We start from the raw sequence: 25,050 nt of genomic DNA on the forward strand, positions 1-25,050 counted from the left end.
AATATATCAGATTAGTGACTCGATTCAAATGATTCAGATGTAGATGGTGATTTACCTTGAACAGCCTTTGAAGGAAATGCAAATGTTTGCAATATTGTTGGCCTACGTTGGCTATCTAAATAAAGTCATTGTAATTATAAACATTGCATTTTAGATATAAGTAAACTGATCCATTTTTTTTAACCACAAAAAACTTCATCAACTGATCTTTTAGACCTAGGAAAGTCGTAGGGGCACTTTCCAACCACTAGTAAATTAGAACATACTTACAAATCCCAAGATTTGGGCTTACAGTATCCATTGACAGACCAAATGGTGAAATTGAGACATACGTCGGATGTGTGTTGACACTTACCTGGAAAACAAAAAGAAAAAGACAACATTAGTCAAGAGAATCAAAAGCAGAAAAAATGTAAAATGTAATTTCTTTTAAGATATCTATCTGTATCGTCCTCAAACCCTTGTGCCCAAAGGAAGAATAGGAATTGTGATAGTCATTTTATCCTAGGAAAGTCGTAGGGGCACTTTCCAACCACTAGTAAATTGGAACATACTTACAAATCCCAAGATTTGGGCTTACAGTATCCATTGACAGACCAAATGGTGGAATTGAGATATACGTCGAATGTGTGTAGACACTTACCTGTAAAACAAAAAGAAAAACGCAACATTAGCCAAGAGAATCAAAAGCAGAAAAAATGTAAAATTCTTTTAAGATATCTATCTGTAACATCCTCATTTACCCTTGTGCCCAAAGGAAGAATAGGAACTGTGATAGTCATTTTACCTGATATGAATAACTTAATATAATAAAGTAATGCTATAGAAAAAGACAACATTAGTCAAGAGAATCAAAAGCAGAAAAAATGTAATTTCTTTTAAGATATCTATCTGTATCGTCCTCAAACCCTTGTGCCCAAAGGAAGAATAGGAATTGTGATAGTCATTTTACCTGATATGAATAACTAATATAATAAAGTAATGCTATAAAAATATGTTTCTTTTGTGTTTGAGACCTTCCTCAGATGACGAATTCATCTCGTTCCTGGGTATTGTGAAACTTTTCTGAGGTTGTCTCTGCTATCAAGAGCCGCTCCAAACAAGCTGTATTTATAGATCGGAAGGAATAGCTTAATATAATAAAGTAATGCTATAAAAATATTTGTTTCTTTTGTGTTTGAGACCTTCCTCAGATGACGAATTAATCTCGTTCCTGGGTATTGTGAAACTTTTCTGAGGTTGTCTCTGCTGTCAAGAGCCGCTCCAAACAAGCTGTATTTATTACTAGGGGATGATAGATGTTACTTTCATGTGAAGGGGGGCCACCGAGCACTGCAGCAGCCATCACATGCACATTTCTATTTTCATTTGATGGCATACATTTTATTTATTTTTGTTTTTTCCCTGAGTTGAGCTCTAGCTATTGGGTGATGGGAGGTTGACAGCAATAAATATCATGTTGGTGCTATACTTAGCGCTGTCAAAACACTTCGCTCGCCTGTTTTTATTGAAACCTAGTGGAGTCCATGGACATTGGACATATAGGTGAGAGACTAGGTGGACTGGAAATGTTTGATCGACAAAATGAGGTGATAAAACCTTTTATACTCCCGTGATCTCATCGTGAAAATCTACTGAAGAAGGTACAGGGCCGGAATGCCTGTTTCTTGGAGCCCAGAGCGAAGATAACAATGTATTGAGCTCTAGCTATTGGGTGATGGGAGGTTGACAGCAATAAATATCATGTTGGTGCTATACTTAGCGCTGTCAAAACACTTCGCTCGCCTGTTTTTATTGAAACCTAGTGGAGTCCATGGACATTAGACATGTAGATGAGAGACTAGGTGGACTGGAAATGTTTGATCGACAAAATGAGGTGATAAAACCTTTTGTACTCCCGTGATCTCATCGTGAAAATCTACTGAAGAAGGTACAGGGCCGGAATGTCTGTTTCTTGGAGCCCAGAGCGAAGATAACAATGTAGCAAGATAAAGTACTGATCCAACATCAAATGGTGTGCTTCAAGTTTCCTTCCTCAGGGCCGAAATGAAATGCCTGTTTCTTGGAGCCCAGAGCGAAGATAACAATGTGGCAAGATAAAGTACTGATCCAACATCAAATGGTGTGCTTCAAGTTTCCTTCCATGCGACAAAACCGGCACCAAAGCTGGCTAACATAGAAACCTACGCATATAGTTTACATTCAAACAATGATCTGAGCTGCCAAGCTATAAAACATAGGATCAGAAGCATTAATCGCATTTCTTCCATGCGACAAAACCGGCACCAAAGCTGGCCATAGAAACCTACGCATATAGTTTACATTCAAACAATGATCTGAGCTGCCAAGCTATAAAACATAGGATCAGAAGCATTAATCGCATTATCGGGACGTTCCATATATCTTGGAACCAAAATAAAACCTCGTATATAAAAAACGCCCGATGATTGATAGCTCCTGAATAGCAGATAACATTAGAGGAGGCATGTAATACTCTAGCTACTAGAGAGTACGTGGTCGCTATCATATTAATTAATGAACTACCGAGTTGAGAGTAGTGTTGATAAGTAGACTACAATGTCTCCTTGCACATGTACGTACTACGGAGGTAATATTCAATCTAGAGCTCGTGGTGATTCGAGTGAAGAAACGCGATGAAATTCTAATCGAACCTGGTGCAGAATTTTGCATATTGATAGGATATCTTAAGAGATTATACTCGAAGCAGTGAAGAAACGCGATGAAATTCTAATCGAACCTGGTGCAGAATTTTGCATATTGATAGGATATCTTAAGAGATTATACTCGAAGCAGCAATATAACGTCAGGGCATATTTGTTTACGCTCTTTGCAGGAAAATATAGGGAGGTATTACTTTCTTTTTCGTTGTAACTAACACAATCTGTTTTGGTAGCACAATTTGTAAGGTGCTCGGGTAGTAAGCATGAAGGATATGGGTTTGAACCCAAGGCAAAGAATATTCACTGGGCTCTTCAAACTCAAATGTTAGAGATTGCAATGTTCTCCTGAAGGGTGGTTACTCATAAACTTAGGCACAGAGAGGAACTTCAGGGTTTCAAATAACAATAAAAGGGTAATTTTATTCACAATATAACTTATTCAAATGTCACAATGTCTTCTATCAAAATTCTATAACTTTATACAAATTGTCTCTTTGAAGGTATTCAAAACTATACACTTTTTGCTATAACTTCTTTACTATTAACTTCTTTAAATGTCTCTTCTAATAACTTCTAATAAAAACTTCTCTATAAACTTAACTTCTCCAAAATTAGGCTTCTCGAAATAGGCTTCCTAAATTTTCTCTAGACACTTCTCTGGACAAATTTTCTATGAACTGAAAAATCTCCATCTTTGTTTACCTTTCCTAGGCGAGAAAATCGATATTTGCTTAGCAACCAGTATCGATATTTTTACTCCCTAGCAACCATTAAGTTAAATTGAATAATTATCAAACACTCTCGTGTTTAAATCGCGACTTTCGCGACAGGGGGGTCCTCAAAGATATTTGTTTACGCTCTTTGCAGGAAAATATAGGGAGGTATTACTTTCTTTTTCGTTGTAACTGTTTTGGTAGCACAATTTGTAAGGTCCTCGGGTAGTAAGCATGAAGGATATGGGTTTGAACCCAAGGCAAAGAATATTCACTGGGCTCTTCAAACTCAAATGTTAGAGATTGCAAGTGTAAGGCACTCGCGTAGTAAGCATGAAGGATATGGGTTTAAACCCAAGGCAAAGAATATTCACTGGGCTCTTCAAACTCAAATGTTAGAGATTGCAACAGGCGTTAACCTATTGCAGGATGGAATTTCCGAGGTAATTTAGACATGGGGAAGAGGTCCATTCACCTGTAATTTAATAAAACTCCGTTGAATGCCCCCATTACACCCGTAACATCAGCCCTGACAAAGACCCGTTTTCCATTGACAAAAAAAGAACAGGAATACTAAAGTGGTGCTCCGACGTTCTATCTTCCCCCCTTCTACGTATACCTATCTCGTAACAAAGGCCCATTGTAAAGGTCTTATGTGTAATAGGTTGAAGATAATCCTATCTTTAGAACCAACATTTGTAGATGTATATTTTCGAGGTTTGAGTCAATGGAATTTCCCTCCCTAGGTTTTCCACGGTTATTTGACGAAACATAGGAAAGAGAATTGAACGGTCCATGGTTCAACAGCATCGTATTATGAGGTCGGTACACCCTGGGTGCTAGACACTGTCATGCTATTGGGTGCATGAAATCCACGACTACAGCACTGCAGAATACCACACGTATCAGTTTATTTAATGTTTGGTTTCTTGTGTTGCAGTTTATGACCGGGTTGGAAGATTTATTACCCGAGCTATAAATCTCTTCAGGTTTTTAGTCCGTCCTTCCTTTATTATTACAATAGTAATAAAAAGGTATAAAGGACGGACTATTGTATTCGCTTCGGTGGATTATTTGTGGCTGCAATTTCATTACTGTCACCCAAACCTCGCCAGTAACGCCTCATGTAATAAAGTTGTCAAGTTATGTGTTGATTCTCGGTAACAGTCATGTGTTGGTATTTTGGTTATTGATGAGCCAAACAGTGTGTCCAGCTCTGAATGAAGCTCACCTTAGTGACTTTGTCTTGTCAGTAAATCAGATTTTTTCTAACTGAAAGATCAAGTTAATATGAATGTCAAAGAGATGGAGTCAAAATTCTCGAGTCTTGAAGATTTCCAAGAATAAATTCCTTAGTGACTTTGTCTTGTCAGAAAATCAGATTTTTTTCTAACTGAAAGATCAAGTTAATATGAATGTCAAAGAGATGGAGTCAAAATTCTCGAGTCTTGAAGATTTCCAAGAATAAATTACTTAGTGACTTTGTCTTGTCAGTAAATCAGATTTTTTTCCAACTGAAAGATCAAGTTAATATGAATGTCAAAGAGATGGAGTCAAAATTCTCGAGTCTTGAAGATTTCCAAGAATAAATGGCTCACCTTAGTGACTTTGTCTTGTCAGTAAATCAGATTTTTTTTCCAACTGAAAGATCAAGTTAATATGAATGTCAAAGAGATGGAGTCAAAATTCTCGAGTCTTGAAGATTTCCAAGAATAAATTACTCTCTTTTTTGAGGAATTTTTCCTCTCTGATCAGCCAAAAATGGACAACAGCCCAACATCAAGGCACTTTTTCATGTGTGAGAGGCAGCTCTTAACTGCTAATATATCAATTAAATTATTTATAAAAAGCATGCTGTCTATGATCCAAAGAAAATTGGACTTCACATGATGGTAGTTTAAATATGAATCGGCAAAACACTGAATTGGGATTCTAAAAAGTGAGGAATTCCAGCCAAAATTGCAACTGCCTAGGATGCTCTTATAGGTAAACTGGTACCAAGATGTAAACAAATCAAGGAGGCTTTGATAGATAAAACGAAAGAAACCTGCACTGATGAATCGGCAAAACACTGAATTGGGATTCTAAAAAGTGAAGAATTCCAGCCAAAATTGCAACTGCCTAGGATGCTCTTATAGGTAAACTGGTACCAAGATGTAAATATTAACATTAAAGAGGCACAGTTCTCTCGACTATGAATTGAATGGCTTGGCAACTGCATTACTAGGACTGTTAGAGAGTTACAGTCATATTATGAGACCCCGAGAGTCGACAGACAACCCTGTAAAAGGATGTAAATGGCTTTAGACTAGTGGACAAGTGTTTGTATAGTACGAGTAAGGTATGCTGAATATTGAGTGTGTACAAGATGAGCTTTATATTGAACTTCTATCTGGATGTTGTTACTGTTTGATCGCTATGTTGCGATTACATTTCCATAGGAAACATGACCGCGCTGGAAACAATACTCGCTCACGAACTGAAATTTTAAATAAACAAGATATGTGTGTGTAATGGAAAAAAAAGTTTTCTATAAAAATAAGTTGTTAAAAGTTTGTACTCATATGGATTGTACGCTGATTTTGTATCTTTCAATCTAAAGAGATATCTGGTTTGGAAAAAAAAGGTTTTCTATAAAAATAAGTTGTTAAAAGTTTGTACTCATATGGATTGTACGCTGATTTTGTATCTTTCAATCTAAAGAGATATCTGGTATGGAAAAAAAGGTTTTCTATAAAAATAAGTTGTTAAAAGTTTGTACCTACTCATATGGATTGTACGCTGATTTTGTATCTTTCAATCTAAAGAGATATCTGGTCATACTATCTCAGGACGAAACGATCGATATGAACACGCTCATATTGCACAGGGTCATACCAAAGCCAAGAGAATAGTGTAGACAAGGAGTAGTGCCAGAAGAAGAAATTAAATTATTTATAAAAAGCATGCTGTCTATGATCCAAAGAAAATTGGACTTCACATGATGGTAGTTCAAATCAAGGAGGCTTTGATAGATAAAACGAAAGAAACCTGCACTGATGAATCGGCAAAACACTGAATTGGGATTCTAAAAAGTGAAGAATTCCAGCCAAAATTGCAACTGCCTAGGATGCTCTTATAGGTAAACTGGTACCAAGATGTAAATATTAACATTAAAGAGGCACAGTTCTCTCGACTATGAATTGAATGGCTTGGCAACTGCATTATTAGGACTGTTAGAGAGTTACAGTCATATTATGAGACCCCGAGAGTCGACAGACAACCCTGTAGAAGGATGTAAACGGCTTTAGACTAGTGGACAAGTGTTTGTATAGTACGAGTAAGCTATGCTGAATATTGAGTGTGTACAAGATGAGCTTTATATCGAACTTCTATCTGGATGTTGTTACTGTTTGATCGCTATGTTGCGATTACATTTCCATAGGAAACATGACCGCGCTGGAAACAATACTCCATTAAATTATTTATAAAATGCATGCTGTCTATGATCCAAAGAAAATTGGACTTCACATGATGGTTGTTCAAATCAAGGAGGCTTTGATAGATAAAACGAAAGAAACCTGCACTGCTGAATCGGCAAAACACGGAATTGGGATTCTAAAAAGTGAGGAATTCCAGCCAAAATTGCAACTGCCTAGGATGCTCTTATAGGTAAACTGGTACCAAGATGTAAATACGCTCACACAATAAGGATCTATTTTTGGGTTTCGGGGATCCCCTAAGAAACATCTTTTAGGGATGTCTTGTGCATGTGTTCTGGTGTGGTGGATTGAGTAATTCCTAATTCCATTTCATCTCCACTGACTTTTAGGTTTGGGATTTGCGAACCCCTCGGGTTTACGAGTTCCATTCGTGCAAAATCTTGTGCAAAATTTTTCGTTTTCTGTAGGCTTTGTTCTCTCTTTTCCGAGCATGTTCTCATAACTGTTTTACACAGCTGTAATTGCCATTCCTAGTGTATTTATCGTACGTTTAGGAAAGTTTGGAATGGCTTCCTTATGCTATTTGTGCACTTGCGGTTCTCACACTCTCGCACTGTGCTGGTCCTAATCGTAACAAAATCTTTATTCTTAAATAAGTAAATAAGACCTTGGGAAAAAAAATTGTGTCTAAATACGCAATGAAAACTATTAAAAATATGGGAAATTGGGAATTTAGTAATTTACCAAGGTTTTCTCTTTATTTTCATGCGTGAAATACAACACAAAAATGCTCTGCAATTGGCCAACCACACCACTGGGAAATAACCTTACATTCAAAAACCCTACCCATCACAATTTCAATCACAGGATCATACTCAAGTCCGAACATAAGGAGATCAGACCGGGACTTCAATCCAGCCAAAGTGTCAAAAGCTCTTTCTAGATCGATGACTCAATGTGGATTTGAAGCAGCCTTCAAAGATCAAAGGAAATTGGAATTCTATCATAGGTGAGGTAATTTAGACATGGGGAAGAGGTCCATTCACCTGTAATTTAATAAAACTCCGTTGAATGCCCCCCATTACACCCGTAACATCAGCCCTGACAAAGACCCGTTTTCCATTGACAAAAAGAGAACAGGAATACTAAAGTGGTTCTCCGACCTTCTATCTTCCCCCCTTCTGCGTATACCTATCTCGTAACAAAGGCCTATTGTAAAGGTCTTATGTGTAATAGGTTGAAGATAATCCTATCTTTAGAACCAACATTTGTAGATGTATATTTTCGAGGTTTGAGTCACACTAGACATAGAAGACATATGATAGAGATCCAACAATGATGTCCCGCGTCTCTCTAATCCAGTGGACATGAGGATTGTGACACTGTTGACACATTTGGGACTGTGGACGCAATCAATGAGCTAATTCCAACCTAATCTGATCTAAACGAATTACATAAAGCGGTGTTAACTCTATAAGCATATTCCCGAAACGATCAGACCTGTCATCTAGAGTCTAGACAATGCAAAGAGATAAAAGAATAGACTGGACCGAGATCTACCCAGTGATTCTAATGGAAACATATGAAGGCTAATAAAAAGTCATCAAAAGACACACGAACAAACGGGACGGATCAAAATAATTATACTGGTCCCTCCCAACATGACAACATTAAAGCAATAGTAAACAAAACAAATAAAGACATCAGACAGCTAATTACAAGCCACCTCTATAGTGAACAAAGTACCAGCACAATTCCAACCCCAGCATGTGAGAATCTTGTGCAGCAAATTACATACCAGACGGTATACGTGAAGTGTGCAACACAATCATACACACGCAGAAATTATATATTAATTCTTTGTATTTCTGTTTAATTTTACGAAATCTCCCATGCTGAGTGAACGTTTTCTGGCAATCATACACACGCAGAAATTATATATTAATTCTTTGTATTTCTGTTTAATTTTACGAAATCTCCCATGCTGAGTGAACGTTTTCTGGATTTCTGTTTAATTTTACGAAATCTCCCATGCTGAGTGAACGTTTTCTGGAAAGGGCGTGAAGTTACAAATTAGCTAGGGTCGATCGCCCTAGGAAATTACATAGGGTTGTAGAAGATCTCTTCGGAAATTATAGATCTGCACAATCCAGGGCACATCACGTTTTGACAGACCACGCCCCCCGAGGCATTTGTTTGAGAATTCTTCGGATTTTTGTGTTTTGTTCTTTACTGGAAAGAGTTGCTATATTGGTAATTATAGCTAGGCCTGGTCAGCTGATGGGCTGAGCCGCGCCTATTTACCCCCTGGTGTAGAAGTGTGTGTGAATCCAATTCTACTCTCTAGCATTCACATTGCAGATTCTTCGAAATGTTGGAAAGAGTTGCTATATTGGTAATTATAGCTAGGCCTGGTCAGCTGATGGGATGAGCCGCGCCTATTTACCCCCTGGTGTAGAAGTGTGTGTGAATCCAATTCTACTCTCTAGCATTCACATTGCAGATTCTTCGAAATGCGCCGCTCTATTACCTTCTAACTTGTAATCCTTTAGAATGGGTGGAAAGCATGAGAAAGTACTCAATACTACCATGGTCTTGAGGTCTTCTGATACATAAGACGACTGACAAAAGATAAAACCTCTCAAAATAAACTCTGGAAGAGAAAGCACAAGAAAATTCAAATTAAAAAAGCCCAGGAAAATAAGGAAGGAATTTGAAATTGTTTCTGCTTCTTTTAAAACAATCTTCTTCATATTGACTGATTCCTACCACCTTCGTTCCACACTTCCCACCTTTACCTTCCCACTACACCTTCTCTCCTTGTCTTAATTGTCCCATTTTCTCTTGATTTTCCGGTACATAAAATTTGAATGTGCATTTTTATGGCGAAAATTGACGGTGAGGTGTAATTTTGGATTTTACACACATCCACCCCCCCCGTCGTGAAGCTTTCTCCCCTTTTTTTCTGCCTCCCAAATAAATTTCTTCTCGGAATGGATGGGTTTGTGTAAAAGTTGGAAAAGAAAGTACTCAATACTACCATGGTCTTGAGGTCTTCTGATACATAAGACGACTGACAAAAGATAAAACCTCTCAAAATAAACTCTGGAAGAGAAAGCTCAAGAAAATTCAAATTAAAAAAGCCCAGGAAAATAAGGAAGGAATTTGAAATTGTTTCTGCTTCTTTTAAAACAATCTTCTTCATATTGACTGATTCCTACCACCTTCGTTCCACACTTCCCACCTTTACCTTCCCACTACACCTTCTCTCCTTGTCTTAATTGTCCCATTTTCTCTTGATTTTCCGGTACATAAAATTTGAATGTGCATTTTTATGGCGAAAATTGACGGTGAGGTATAATTTTGGATTTTACACACATCCACCCCCCCCGTCGTGAAGCTTTCTCCCCTTTTTTTCTGCCTCCCAAATAAATTTCTTCTCGGAATGGATGGGTTTGTGTAAAAGACGTTAAAGTTGGAAACTTTTCGCCTGCCTCCGAATTGTCTTGCACACGTGAGATTTAATGGCTATTAAATAGGAGTTTACGCTATTGCATACCTTCCCACTACACCTTCTCTCCTTGTCTTAATTGTCCCATTTTCTCTTGATTTTCCGGTACATAAAATTTGAATGTGCATTTTTATGGCGAAAATTGACGGTGAGGTGTAATTTTGGATTTTACACACATCCACCCCCCGTTGTGAAGCTTTCTCCCCTTTTTTTTCTGCCTCCCAAATAAATTTCTTCTCGGAATGGATGGGTTTGTGTTAAAGTTGGAAACTTTTCGCCTGCCTCCGAATTGTCTTGCACACGTGAGATTTAATGGCTATTAAATAGGAGTTTACGCTATTGCAGGTTGCAGTCAATGTGTCGTTACGTAATAACGTAATCGTATGAGCAGAGTAATTTCATTTTAACGTGGGGGGTATTGTGTGATTTTGAATATACAATTGAGAGCCATCTCCTTTCCTGTCATGTTAGATTTGTAATAACTTCATACTCATCTTCGTATGTAACTCCTACGTATGACGCCCATGGGTGTCATTGGAATACAAACGTGTTTTTTGGTTCCGGCCCATTTTCCGATGATGACTTGAGATCCCTTCAACCCCTACCTTGTGATTCTTATCGATAAAATTTGATGTATCTCAACAAATTGATGTGTCTAAAAAAAATAGCTTTGGGGAAAAAATCAACGTGCACCGTTATTGGGTTAGTATGATTCTTATTCATTTCTTCATTCGACTATCAATATCAATGTCTTCTACTAAATCATCATGACAGATTTCATCTGAATGGCGAATGCAGCGCAAGACACAAAGTCAGTGGGACATGCATCCCATACAACCTCGCCTTCATATTTTCTGAGATAAAATGTCTGCTTTCATTATAAAACTTTCAATCCAGACAGCTTTCCAATTTGACAGATGAAGTGGGCTGTCTCTTCAGATAAAACTTTTCCGTTCCTCTCCAAACTTTTGACGAATGAAAAGTTTGCGAGCTTTTGCTTTTTTCTCGTTTCTTCGCTTGCACGCAGGAAAGAAGGTTGGGTTTTTTTGCTATTGTGTTGTGATGCTTTCGCTATGCAGAGATATTCTGCAAGGGAAATTTTCTATTCAACATTATTTACAATGTATTTTTCATTTAAAGCGTCTAGCAAACGGCTAAGTTTCTCAGAATACTATGGAGTTGCTGACAATAATGTCTTGTATCGAGCTATACTGATATCGGTGGTAGAAATTAAATTGTATGTACACACCGAGATGCACATCTTGTCGCTCATTTATAAGAAGAACTTTGATACATTTTAGATCCTGGTCAAAAATTTGTACATATCATCCCACCTAATGTCAAAGGCATTATATCAGAAGCACATTTCAAAATGGTCGCATTGTCCATTTGGGTGCAAGGCTGCTGGTCGGTCAAACACTGGCCAAGGTCCTTGGTTCGGTCCCGCAAGGAGTGGTGGATTTGAGTGAATGTGACATAATATATCAGCCTTTTTAGGCTATGACTTTTTCAATTGAATTTCATTCAGCTCCTCAATTGCTGACGCTAAGTCCCCCCCCAAAACAGACTTTAACTCGTCAGCAAACCATCTATTGCATAACAGGGTAGTGTCAATACTGATTGCCTAATCACCTCACGACATCTAATATATCAGCTTTTTTAGGCTATGACTTATTCAATTGCATTTCATTCAGCTCCTCAATTGCTGACGCTAAGTCCCCCCCAAAACAGACTTTAAATCGTCAACAAACCATCTATTGCATAACAGGGTAGTGTCAATACTGATTGCCTAATCACCTCACGACATCGGGCAGGATAAACTAAAAGCTCGTGAGAAACTGAAAACGAACCCCATGGGTGTGGCCAACACAAAAGCATTAACGGGAAAAGGAGGAGGGGGAGATGGGGTAGTCGAAAACTTGCACTGGGGGGCACCACGCCTAACCATTAACCGTTAACCCTGGGAACAAAGCTTTAACCCTGATGTAGAGGGGAGATGGGGTAGTCGAAAACTTGCACTGGGGGGCACCACGCCTAACCATTAACCGTTAACCCTGGGAACAAAGCTTTAACCCTGATTGCACTGGGGGGCACCACGCCTAACCATTAACAGTTAACCCTGGGAACAAAGCTTTAACCCTGATGAAATAGCTATTCTGATGGGGTCACTTGAAGCTAACATTTGGCTCTATGTATAACTAACTGGTCCCTATAGCACAATTATGAAGAGAACAAAGTGTACAAAATAGCTATTCAGATGGGGTCACTTGAAGCTAACATTTGGCTCTATGTATAACTAACTGGTCCCTATAGCACAATTATGAAGAGAACAAAGTGTACAAAAACAAAGTAACGGGACTAGATTCGTATAAGCTTAACCCAACTTTTGGGGCCGTTTGCCTCTGCACCTAAACCTCAAGGCGACCTTAAGTCTAAAAGGTACCTTACATGATCATTAGTAATGTCATTGTCATTACTAATGATGGAATTCCGGATTTTCTGATTTTTCATCATCATTACTTGAAAATAATGACATTACTAATGATTGTGTAAGGTCAGCTATTCTGATGGGCTCACTTGAAGCTAACATTTGGCTCTATGAATAACTAACTGGTCCCTGTAGCACAATTATGAAGAGAACAAAGTGCACAAAAACAAAGTAACGGGACTAGATTCTTATAAGCTTAACCCAACTTTTGGGGTCGTTTGCCCCTGCACCTAAACCTCAAGGCGACCTTAAGTCTAAAAGGTACCTTACATGATCATTAGTAATGTCATTACTAATGATGGAATTCCGGATTTTCTGATTTTTCATCATCAACACTTGGAAATAATGACATTACTAATGATTGTGTAAGGTACCTATTAGAGTGAGCTTTTTGTGTGTACGAAAATATATGAGGGGACTAGAAATCAAATTCATCAGCAAATGGCAGAGTCAAAAGTTACGTCTGTCAAATCATTCTGTTCTGTTAGGTCTAGGATCTTGCAAGAGACCACCAGGGTACTTCAGAATCCCCACAGAGGATTATATCACCCTCGGGAGTTACCGAAAAATATTTCAAATCCCATTGCCGCAGTTCTAGTCTGCCATGTTGGTATCAACCTCTCCGTTTTATCCTAAATTTAGGTAATATGATCTCTTCTATTCGAAATAAGTGAAGCGCAGATTAACATTTTCCTTTTCTCCGTCTCTCAATCTCTCGCTCGTTTCTAAAAATACAATTCCACGCTCACACAATGAGGATCTATTTTTGGGTTTCGGGGATCCCCTAAGAAACATCTTTTAGGGATGTCTTGAGCATGTGTTCTGGTGTGGTGGATTGAGTAATTCCTAATTCCATTTCATCTCCACTGACTTTTAGGTTTGGGATTTGCGAACCCCTCGGGTTTAGGAGTTCCATTTGTGCAAAGTCTTGTGCAAAATTTTTCGTTTTCTGTAGGCTTTGTTCTCTCTTTTCCCAGCATGTTCTTATAGCTGTTTTAATCAGCTGTAATTGCCATTTCTAGTGTATTTATCGTACGTTTAGGAAAGTTTGGGATGGCTTCCTTATGCTATTTGTACACTTGAGGTTCTCACACTCTCGCACTGTGCTGGTCCTATAAGTAAATAAGACCTTGGGAAAAAAATTGTGTCTAAATACGCAATGAAAACTATTAAAAATATGTGGGAAATTGGGAATTTAGTAATTTACCAAGATTTCCTCTTTATTTTCATGCGTGAAATACAACACAAAAATGCTCTGCAATTGGCCAACCACACCACTGGGAAATAACCTTACATTCAAAAACCCTACCCATCACAATTTCAATCACAGGATCATACTCAAGTCCGAACATAAGGAGATCAGACCGGGACTTCAATCCAGCCAAAGTGTCAAAAGCTCTTTCTAGATCGATGACTCAATGTGGATTTGAAGCAGCCTTCAAAGATCAAAGGAAATTGGAATTCTATCATAGGTGAGGTAATTTAGACATGGGGAAGAGGTCCATTCACCTGTAATTTAATAAAACTCCGTTGAATGCCCCCCATTACACCCGTAACATCAGCCCTGACAAAGACCCGTTTTCCATTGACAAAAAGAGAACAGGAATACTAAAGTGGTTCTCCGACCTTCTATCTTCCCCCCTTCTGCGTATACCTATCTCGTAACAAAGGCCTATTGTAAAGGTCTTATGTGTAATAGGTTGAAGATAATCCTATCTTTAGAACCAACATTTGTAGATGTATATTTTCGAGGTTTGAGTCAGACCTTCCATCTTCCCCCCTTCTGTGTATACCTATCTCGTAACAAAGGCCCATTGTAAAGGTCTTAAGTGTAATAGGTTGAAGATAATCCTATCTTTAGAACCAACATTTGTAGATGTATATTTTCGAGGTTTGAGTCACACTAGACATAGAAGACATATGATAGAGATCCAACAATGATGTCCCGCGTCTCTCTAATCCAGTGGACATGAGGATTGTGACACTGTTGACACATTTGGGACTGTGGACGCAATCAATGAGCTAATTCTAACCTAATCTGATCTAAACGAATTACATAAAGCGGTGTTAACTCTATAAGCATATTCCCAAAACGATCAGACCTGTCATCTAGACAATGCAAAGAGATAAAAGAATAGACTGGACCGAGATCTACCCAGTGATTCTAATGGAAACATACAACCTAATCTGATCTAAACGAATTACATAAAGCGGTGTTAACTCTATAAGCATATTCCCGAAACGATCAGACCTGTCATCTAGAGTCTAGACAATGCAAAGAGATAAAAGAATAGACTGGACCGAGATCTACCCAGTGATTCTAATGGAAACATATGAAGGCTAATAAAAAGTCAATGCAAAGAGATAAAAGAATAGACTGTACCGAGATCTACCCAGTGATTCTAATGGAAACATATGAAGGCTAATAAAAAGTCATCAAAAGACACACGAACAAACGGGACGGATCAAAATAATTATACTGGTCCCTCCCAACATGAAAACATTAAAGCAATAGTAAACAAAACAAATAAAGACATCAGACAGCTAATTACAAGCCACCTCTATAGCGAACAAAGTACCAGCACAATTCCAACCCCAGCATGTGAGAATCTTGTGCAGCAAATTACATACCAGACGGTATACGTGACCTCTATAGTGAACAAAGTACCAGCACAATTCCAACCCCAGCATGTGAGAATCTTGTGCAGCAAATTACATACCACACGGTATACGTGAAGTGTGCAACGGAATCATACACACGCAGAAATTATATATTAATTCTTTGTAGAGGTGGCAAAGATCGGTTCACTTTAGGGAATAAGTTCCAACCGTTCAGTTCCTTTCATGGAACTGTTCCCAATATAAGGCTTCAAGTTTTCTTCCATGCGACAAAACCGGCACCAAAGCTGGCCATAGAAACCTACGCATATAGTTTACATTCAAACAATGATCTGGTGTGGCTCGTGTAGAGAAGACATGACAGCTTTAAAACATGAAGACATTGTGAAAACATCAAATGGACAAACTATGCATGCAGGCAAATGCGGGAAGCAATTGAACCTATTGTAAACAACGTTAAATGAGTTTTCAACTGAACCTATCGCAATAGAAGAACAGAAGGAAAGATCCTGTAGAAGTAAATTGAACAAAGTCTAGGAATTATAGAAACTAGAAACATTCAAGATCGCCCTGATAAAATATTTAGAGATTTAGCAACTGAAGATTCGTATAAGCTTAACCCGACTTTTATGGCTGTTTCCCTTTACACCTAAGCTTCAGAGTGGGCTTTTTGTGTACGAGGAGAATTGCTCACAGTGAAACTATTACGTTTATTAGTAACAAATGGATCACCAGAAGAAACCAACAATTGCAACAAATTGAATCTGTTGTCATGCGAAGTGATACGCTGTGAATAAAGTGATAATCGTAACTAATAGCTTCAGAACAGATGGTGTGTACCAAGGTCTATGTTGGCACACTTTAATAAATGCAAAGAAATAACAGCTCGTCCAAAGAACAGTTTGTCCAAGAAAGTACAGTTTATGTCCATAATATATTGGAAACTTTTCGGCTGCCTCCAAATTGTCTTGCAAACGTGAGATTTCATGGCTATTAAATAGGAGTTTACGCTATTGCAGGTTGCAGTCAATGTGTCGTTACGTAATCAGTAATCGTATGAGCTTGAGCAGAGTAATTTCATTTAACGTGGGGGGGTATTGTGTGATTTCGAATATACAATTGAGAGCCATCTCCTTTCCTGTCATGTTAGATTTGTAATAACTTCATACTCATCTTTGTATGTAACTCCTACGTATGACGCCCATGGGTGTCATTGGAAATTGGAATACAAACGTGTTTTTTGGTTCCGGCCCATTTTCCGATGATGACTTGAGATCCCTTCAACCCCTACCTTGTGATTCTTATCGCGTGCGGGATCTAAAATATGACAGGGCACCATAATCTGGAATATCTTCATAAGATGTGGTGCCTCTTCTCGGTTCTCGATGCTAAACAAGCAGTTATGACAACTCGAAAAGGGAGCTTCGAAAAAAGGGAAATGAATAAAATGGGAATGACGGCCAAATTTTGTAAAGAAAAGGTTTGTGGATACAAGGCACCATAATCTGGAATATCTTCATAAGATGTGGTGCCTCTTCTCAACGCTAAACAAGCGGTTATAACAACTCGAAAAGGGAGCTTCGAAAAAAGGGAAATGAATAAAATGGGAATGACGGCCAAATTTTGTAAAGAAAAGGTTTGTGTTTCTTGATTCGACTATCAATGTCTTCTACTAAATCGTCATGACAGATTTCATCTGAATGGCGAATGCAGCGCAAGACACAAAGTCAGTGGGACATGCATCCCATATAACCTCGCCTTCATATTTTCTGAGATAAAATGTCTGCTTTCATTATAAAACTTTCAATCCAGACAGCTTTCCAATTTGACAGATGAAGCAAAGACATTAAATTTGCGTGAATGGACTATATTTTACCAGTGTCAGTATATCTATTCTATCATCAGAGTTCAATGTTTACCTAGAAAGAGAGTATTTAATTTTCAAACTAACTCTCAATTAGAAGCCCACAAGCTGAAGCTTAGAGCCCGCCAATCGGACGCCTAATATGAAACAGACAGATACACATCAACGTACAATTGTGTACTTAGGAATTTTTCCTCTCTGATCAGCCCAAAATGGACAACAGCCCAACATCAAGGCACTTTTTCATGTGTGAGAGGCAGCTCTTAACTGCTAATATATCAGCCTTTTTAGGCTATGACTTTTTCAATTGAATTTCATTCAGCTCCTCAATTGCTGACGCCCCAAAACAGACTTTAAATCGTCAGCAAACCATCTATTGCATAACAGGGTAGTGTCAATACTGATTGCCTAATCACCTCACGACATCCTCCGTTCCTCTCCAAACTTTTGACGAATGAAAAGTTTGCGAGCTTTTGCTTTTTTCTCGTTTCTTCACTTGCACGCAGGAAAGAAGGTTGGGTTTTTTTGCTATTGTGTTGTGATGCTTTCGCTATGCAGAGATATTCTGCAAGGGAAATTTTCTATTCAACATTATTTACAATGTATTTTCCATTTAAAGCGTCTAGCAAACGGCCAAGTTTCTCAGAATATTATGGAGTTGCTGACAATAATGTCTTGTATCGAGCTATACTGATCCCGGTGGTAGAAATTAAATTGTATGTACACACCGAGATGCACACCTTGTCGCTCATTTATAAGAAGAACTTTGACACATTTTAGATCCTGGTCAAAAATTTGTACATATCATCCCACCTAATGTCAAAGGTATTATATATCAGAAGCACATTTCAAAATGGTCGAATTGTCCATTTGGGTGCAAGGCTGCTGGTCGGTCAAACACTGGCCAAGGTCCTTGGTTCGATCTCGCAAGGAGTGGTGGATTTGAGTGAATGTGACGGGAAACAACATGGTTTCCAATAATCTCATTCTGATGTGGACTTCAAATTAAAATAATCCACATGTAAGGGGTATTAGGCGAACTTTTTTCCTTGCGTTTTTTCCTCTTTTCCTAGGCTTTTACGTTTGCATCGATTGCTGAGTGGTGCACTTTTTACTATTTCGTTATTTTCGTTGAAGAGGGATGGCAATGGAGCCTCTCTCTATGTGCTCCTCCAACCTTGAAAAAGTTTCCGAAACATTCTCATTATGTGCTCCAATCTTGATACGTTTTTTTCCTCTTTTCCTAGGCTTTTACGTTTGCATCGATTGCTGAGTGGTGCACTTTTTACTATTACGTTATTTTCGTTGAACAGGGATGGCAATGGAGCCTCTCTCTATGTGCTCCTCCAACCTTGAAAAAGTTTCCGAAACATTCTCATTATGTGCTCCAATCTTGATAAAGTTTCCAATAAACGTGTCTCTTTTGTGTGCTGTACTACCGAGTGTCATTATTGAAATGCTAATTTTGAAAAGCATATTATTCGCGACAAGGTTCATGGTTCATTTCTTCATTTTAGCTCCGCAATCACCTTGGACATCCAACTGCTAAACTGTCCGTTGCAAATTATAAAAAATCTTCAAATATCACACACACAAAATTACTCATACTAAATGCCCTAACAAACAAAGAATATAACCATCGGGATGATCAGTGAGTGATTTATTACACCTTGGAAGAGACGATATACACTTCGAGATGAATTATTATAACAACTTCACAATAGTCGGTGGCCTAACGTCAAAAAAGCTGCATTTCGTCAGGAAAGCACCAAATTTGGCATGGACCTTTATTTGGACCATATAACTAGGTATTCCATCCTCAGAGAAGAAAAACGTATATGAATAAGATATTATTTTATATTTTCTTAATGAGCTGTAAAATTGTTCTCAAGTCGATTCTAAATGGTGTGTACGTCTGTTTCTGTGTCATTTGTAGCCACACGTCTTCTCGTAACAGATATGCCTGTGCGGGATCTAAAATATGACAGGGCACCATAATCTGGAATATCTTCATAAGATGTGGTGCCTCTTCTCAACGCTAAACAAGCAGTTATAACAACTCGAAAAGGGAGCTTCGAAAAAAGGGAAATGAATAAAATGGGAATGACGGCCAAATTTTGTAAAGAAAAGGTTTGCGGATACAAAGACATTAAATTTGCGTTAATAGACTATATTTTACCAGTGTCAGTATATGTATTCTATCGTCAGAGTTCAATGTTTACCTAGAAAGAGAGTATTTAATTTTCAAACTAACTCTCCATTAGAAGCCCACAAGCTGAAGCTACAAAGACATTAAATTTGCGATAATGGACTATATTTTACCAGTGTCAGTATATCTATTCTATCGTCAGAGTTCAATGTTTACCTAGAAAGAGAGTATTTAATTTTCAAACTAACTCTCCATTAGAAGCCCACAAGCTGAAGCATCTTTCAAACATACCTAGTTGTTTTTTTGTCGAAGATTTAAACTAAGAATGCTTTTTAAGTTAAGCAGTTTTTATCAAATCTTTCAAACATACCTAGTTGTTTTTTTGTCGAAGATTTAAACTAAGAATGCTTTTTAAGTTAAGCAGTTTTTATCAAATCCGCCAATCGGACGCCTAATATGAAACAGACAGATACACATCAACGTACAATTGTGTAGAAAATGCCATGAAAGAATACCCAGCAAAACCTACTCTCGCCTAGCTTTGAAATAGAATAGAAATACCTCGCTCTAGACATGAACTTCAAGTCTGCAATGCTCTTCAAAAGTATTTAAAAACGCTAAACAATGATCTAACCAACAACTGAACGCTGAAATGATAAATAATTATTATCATTGTGTAAGCTGCTATTATGTATGACTATTCAAATATGGCTGCCGACACAGTGCAGTGTTCAACTATTTAACAAAACAACTAGAAGAAGAAGTAGAGGTATGTGCGTTGGAATGAGAGAAGAGAAATGAGCAGAGGAATTCAAAACACAACACAATCTGCAAGTCTGAAATATTTTAATTTAAACGATGTTCAGAGAGGAGAGAAGGGCAGGGAGGGGACAAAGACTAAGGATTCTAACGATTGAGAAGAATGAACTTGATGTGAAGGTAAGGGGGAAAATTGTCATATTTGGGCTTCGATTTAACAGGCAAAACCGTAAGGGATCCTTAAAAAAAAAAAAAAAAACGGTGTTCTAATTCCAAATTGGAAATTTAGAATTGGACAATTCGTTTGAAATAATCTACCAAGGATTGTTTGTGGTGGTACTAGTTGTCAATATTTAATTTCCAAGATAATTTCTTGATTCTCTACCTATGCTGTATTTGCTGTATGCTGTGCTTTCAAGGGAGGAAATTTGGTCACATCCACCATTTTTTTTTTTTTTTTTTTTTTAGTCTGCAATTTTGTGTGAAAATGGTTACGTTAGGTACATAACTCCGCATACCATCAAATGGTTAGGTTTTAAAATTGGCCCTAATTCCTTATGAACATAGTAGGTACCTATTGAAGGGGGATGTTCTTACCTGTTTGGAGAATACGGCGATATCTTCATTGAAAGACTCGGATGAGCATACGTCCCCTCCCGCTACTCCCGGTTCGCGGGGGGTGCAAGTGGCAAGCTCACACTTTTCGAATATCAGAGCCAGGAGGGGGAACAACGGATGCCTGAAACACAAAGCACAATGCACACTCGAGATTAGTTGAAACTCTTTGGTAAAAAAGAAGTCATTTAACAAGGGATTTTTTTATTTATTTATGAAGTTTCCATTTATTAGTATTCAGTACAAATCACTCAATTAAATAAATATTCAACAAATAATGGTATACCCATCCGTAAAAGCCGGAGCTCGTGCCACGGTCAATTGGTCGCTTCTCTCTCTCAGGTTACAATCTGGCGATTGGTTGGCAGCAGCAGTTTGGTTCTTCTCCTCCATTCATTCCGATTTTGAGCTAGTCGCTTCAGCTCCATGTAGTTCTGGTATCCCATAGCGGTCTCCACATCTCTAATGTACTCTTTCCTGGGTCTCCCGCGTTGATTAGTTCCTTCAACCATTCCTTCAATGAGTGTTAGTAGCATTCCTTCATGTCTTAGATTGTAGTCAAATTGTAGTCAATGTTTACCTAAAGGTACACAAGATTTTTCCAACACTACCCAGTAACCACAGCATCCACTGAACTACCCAGTACCCATTATAATACATATTACATTCTGTTTCATTTTAGTAAGAACGAACTGAACTTTATTGAAGAACAATAAACTGGCTCAAATCAAGACTACCGAAAGTAGGTATCCATAAGTACATATCTAACACATTCATCCATTGAAACCCATCCGTAATGTAATTATCGATAGAAGCAAGAGATATGCAATCCAAGTTATTATCTCCGACTTGTTATTTTGTTTCCATACAATTCAAACTTTATTTATTTTCTCATTCGAACCAAGCACAAGAAAACAACAAGAAACCCATAAAATATGCGAAGTAGACGAAAAAAGAGTAAAAGAAAATTCGAGAGAAAAATCTTGATAAGAAGAGCGAATCTTGAAAAGTCTTTTAATTTCGGAAAATTCCCTTCCAGAGTAAAAGAAAATTCGAGAGAAAAATCTTGATAAGAAGAGCGAATCTTGAAAAGTCTTTTAATTTCGGAAAATTCCCTTCCACTCTCTCTCTCTCGGGGGTACAAATGCAGACTTTGGGGACCCGACTCGGGACAAGACGCGATAAATTTGACAACTTTACGAGAGTCGAGCAGTTTTATCAAAACCCATTCTTTAATATGAATAAATGTGTTTTTTAAATATAATGTAGGTATTTGAATGTAGAATACTTGAATGTAACTTGGATACGTACACATGTGGGCGATTGTCTTGTGATTCATATTATTAAAATATTTTTTGTTAAAATAAATATGAGATTAAAATGAAGAACAAGAAAAAGAAGAAGAAATGACACAGAGTCAGCGGAGGATATGAGAATAAGCGTCAACCTATATTGAACATTTCCAGCGGTGGAGACAAATGACGAAATGACACAGAGTCAGCGGAGGATATGAGAATAAGCGTCAACCTATATTGAACATTTCCAGCGGTGGAGACAAATGACGAAATTGTACATGATGACAAGGAAAATATAAGAAGGGAAAGCAAAAAATGAGTTCTGATTGCAAACGGATTACTTTCTGGTGCTGATATGTTGACTCTTGCTTTAGTAAATGGGCTCCCAACAGGTCCATAAAAAGGTCTAGTGCATAAATTGAGTACCAATATGTTGACTCTTGCTTTAGTAAATGGGCTCCCAACAGGTCCATAAAAAGGTCTAGTGCATAAATTGAGTACCATCTTTTAATCCTCCTTAAAAGTTCATATCCATGTGCTACATACGAAGGAATTCACCAACCTCAGTGGTGCAGTGGTTAACGCGTACATTGTATCTGTCTATCAATATGGACCTTCCAATTGAGTACCATCTTTTAATCCTCCTTAAAAGTTCATTTCCATGTGCTACATACGAAGGAATTCACCAACCTCAGTGGTGCAGTGGTTAACGCGTACATTGTATCTGTCTATCAATATGGACCTTCACAAAGTCAAGAATCCATCAAGTATGAAGGGAAAGCAAAAAATGAGTTCTGAAGGAATTCTATGGACATGCTACAACACAGAAAGTACACGACAGCTGTTCCAAGCCCCTCCTATCTCCGACACTGGTGTCTTTCCCGATATGAAGGAATTCTATGGACATGCTACAACACAGAAAGTACACGACAGCTGTTCCAAGCCCCTCCTATCTCCGACACTGGTGTCTTTCCCTGTCCACATACTCGACTGGTAGATGTATTTTGTATTAAAGAAAATAAACTCCCATATTTATTGATCTTAGAAAGACATTTGACACATTGTTATATGAAGGAATTCTATGGACATGCTACAACACAGAAAGTACACGACAGCTGTTCCAGGCCCCTCCTATCTCCGACACTGGTGTCTCTCCCTGTCCACATCCACATACTCGACTGGTAGATGTATTTTGTATTAAAGAAAATAAACTCCCATATTTATTGATCTTAGAAAGACATTTGACACATTGTGATATGTATTATCATCATCTTCCCATCAGATTAACCCTCTTGGAACTAATGGGGCAAGGAGCCGATTCCATTCTGACTTCGAATTGAAACGAGGATTTAGATGAATAAGGTGATACGTTTGTTGAATGCACCAAACCCCAATGAATCACTTAAGGAACGTTGATCCTGGTTGGTATTGGGATGAATGACTATCTGGGCAATTGTTAACCCACTGTCTGCCTCTTGGAACTAATGGGGCAAGGAGCCGATTCCATTCTGACTTCGAATTGAAACGAGGATTTAGATTTTAGATGAATAAGGTGACACGTTTGTTGAATGCACCAAACCCCAATGAATCACTTAAGGAACGTTGATCCTGGTTGGTATTGGGATGAATGACTATCTGGGCAATTGCGAGCTGCTGATTTTTTCCAGCCCCACTCAGGCCGGGTGAGTTTAATGTGAGACGGGCAGTTTCCGCCCAAATTGAGGGTAAAGCCCTCGCCTCGTTACTAAAAACACTTATTGGGAACTGAAGAAAATGGAAGAAATACAGTGCGCCCTGCTGATAGTAGCTGACAAAAAATACAGTCACCATCTGGTCACACGGGACTGGCACAGGTTAATACCTAAAGTATAAAATTATACCAAACGTACAAAAAATAAATTAAAATCCATTATAAAATATAACACAACTGATAGTTCCATTTGATATGAAAACAAAACAACATATCCCAAACCAAGAAGGTATTTGTTTGGGATTTTTTTGTTTTTCAAAATGAATTTAAATTTTATACAAATTTCAAGAGATTATATCAAAATTCAGAGCTAATGTTGGAACTGAGGCTTTCATGTGGCTTGAACCCGTCTTGCTGGAAAAGTAAGTCTATGTACATTGTACATAAATATTCAAACATGTATGAAGTACATGGTCTATGTACAAGCATAGGTCTGGATTTGGACCAATAAACAATAGAGGTTTCAGAAATCAAGATTGTTGTTAAACTTCGGAACCCAGCCAGGGCTGTTGACTTATGATTTCATTTTAAAGTGAAATACAAACGGGTGTCACCATTTGAAGAGAAAATAATTTTAAAGTTTGAAAGGAAGAAACTCTTTTGAAGATTGAAAGGAAGATGGCTTTGAAAGTTTAGAGATTGAAGTTAGGATGGCTTCGACTCTGGTAGGTGGCTATTTTAAAGAAGATTATCATCAGTCGGAAAAGACATTCCATTATTATATGAGGAAACAATCTCGAGACAAGAATTGTTCCAAAATTCTCCCCCTCAGCAAACTCTTAGACAAATGGAAGACATGGGGTAGTGGGGATAGGAAATATTGCACAGGGATATTACATAATTATTTCCTGGAGCCCCCGTCTCTCCGAGTATTAATATTCAAACATCCTCATTATAAATGAACTTCCCGAGACCAAAAGTTGCTCAATGTTTTCGTTTTCGAAATTAATATTTTCAAAGTGGAGTTAGAAGAGGGAACCAACATGAGGAAAACCAAGGGGAGAGTAACCTTGTTATATGCATCAAAACCCTATACATTACACATGATCAGGTTTTCTTCAGAGTAGGTATATTTTTACATATTTGAATATGACACGTGTATGTTGCAAATTGTTTCTCTGACCAGTAGGCCATTTTTTTTTTATATATATATATATATATATGAAATATGACATAAAATCATT

General features: G+C 37.9%; 1 protein-coding gene across 1 annotated transcript in view; it reads right to left on the minus strand.

Moving 5' to 3' along the window:
• LOC103516609 (homeobox protein homothorax-like) overlaps nucleotides 1–21,333 on the minus strand; it is a 62,496-nt gene extending 41,163 nt beyond the window's left edge. The window contains exons 1-2 of the mRNA XM_008481583.3: nucleotides 21,245–21,333; nucleotides 20,804–20,945 (exon numbers count right to left, since the gene is read on the minus strand). Of these exons, the coding sequence (XP_008479805.3) occupies nucleotides 20,804–20,945; nucleotides 21,245–21,333 (231 nt within the window). The remainder of the gene's footprint in view (nucleotides 1–20,803; nucleotides 20,946–21,244) is intronic.
• Nucleotides 21,334–25,050: the final 3,717 nt, after the last annotated feature.

Source organism: Diaphorina citri, unplaced genomic scaffold (assembly GCF_000475195.1).
Source record: "Diaphorina citri unplaced genomic scaffold, Diaci psyllid genome assembly version 1.1 scaffold1614, whole genome shotgun sequence".
Classification (NCBI taxonomy): Eukaryota; Metazoa; Arthropoda; class Insecta; order Hemiptera; family Psyllidae; genus Diaphorina; species Diaphorina citri.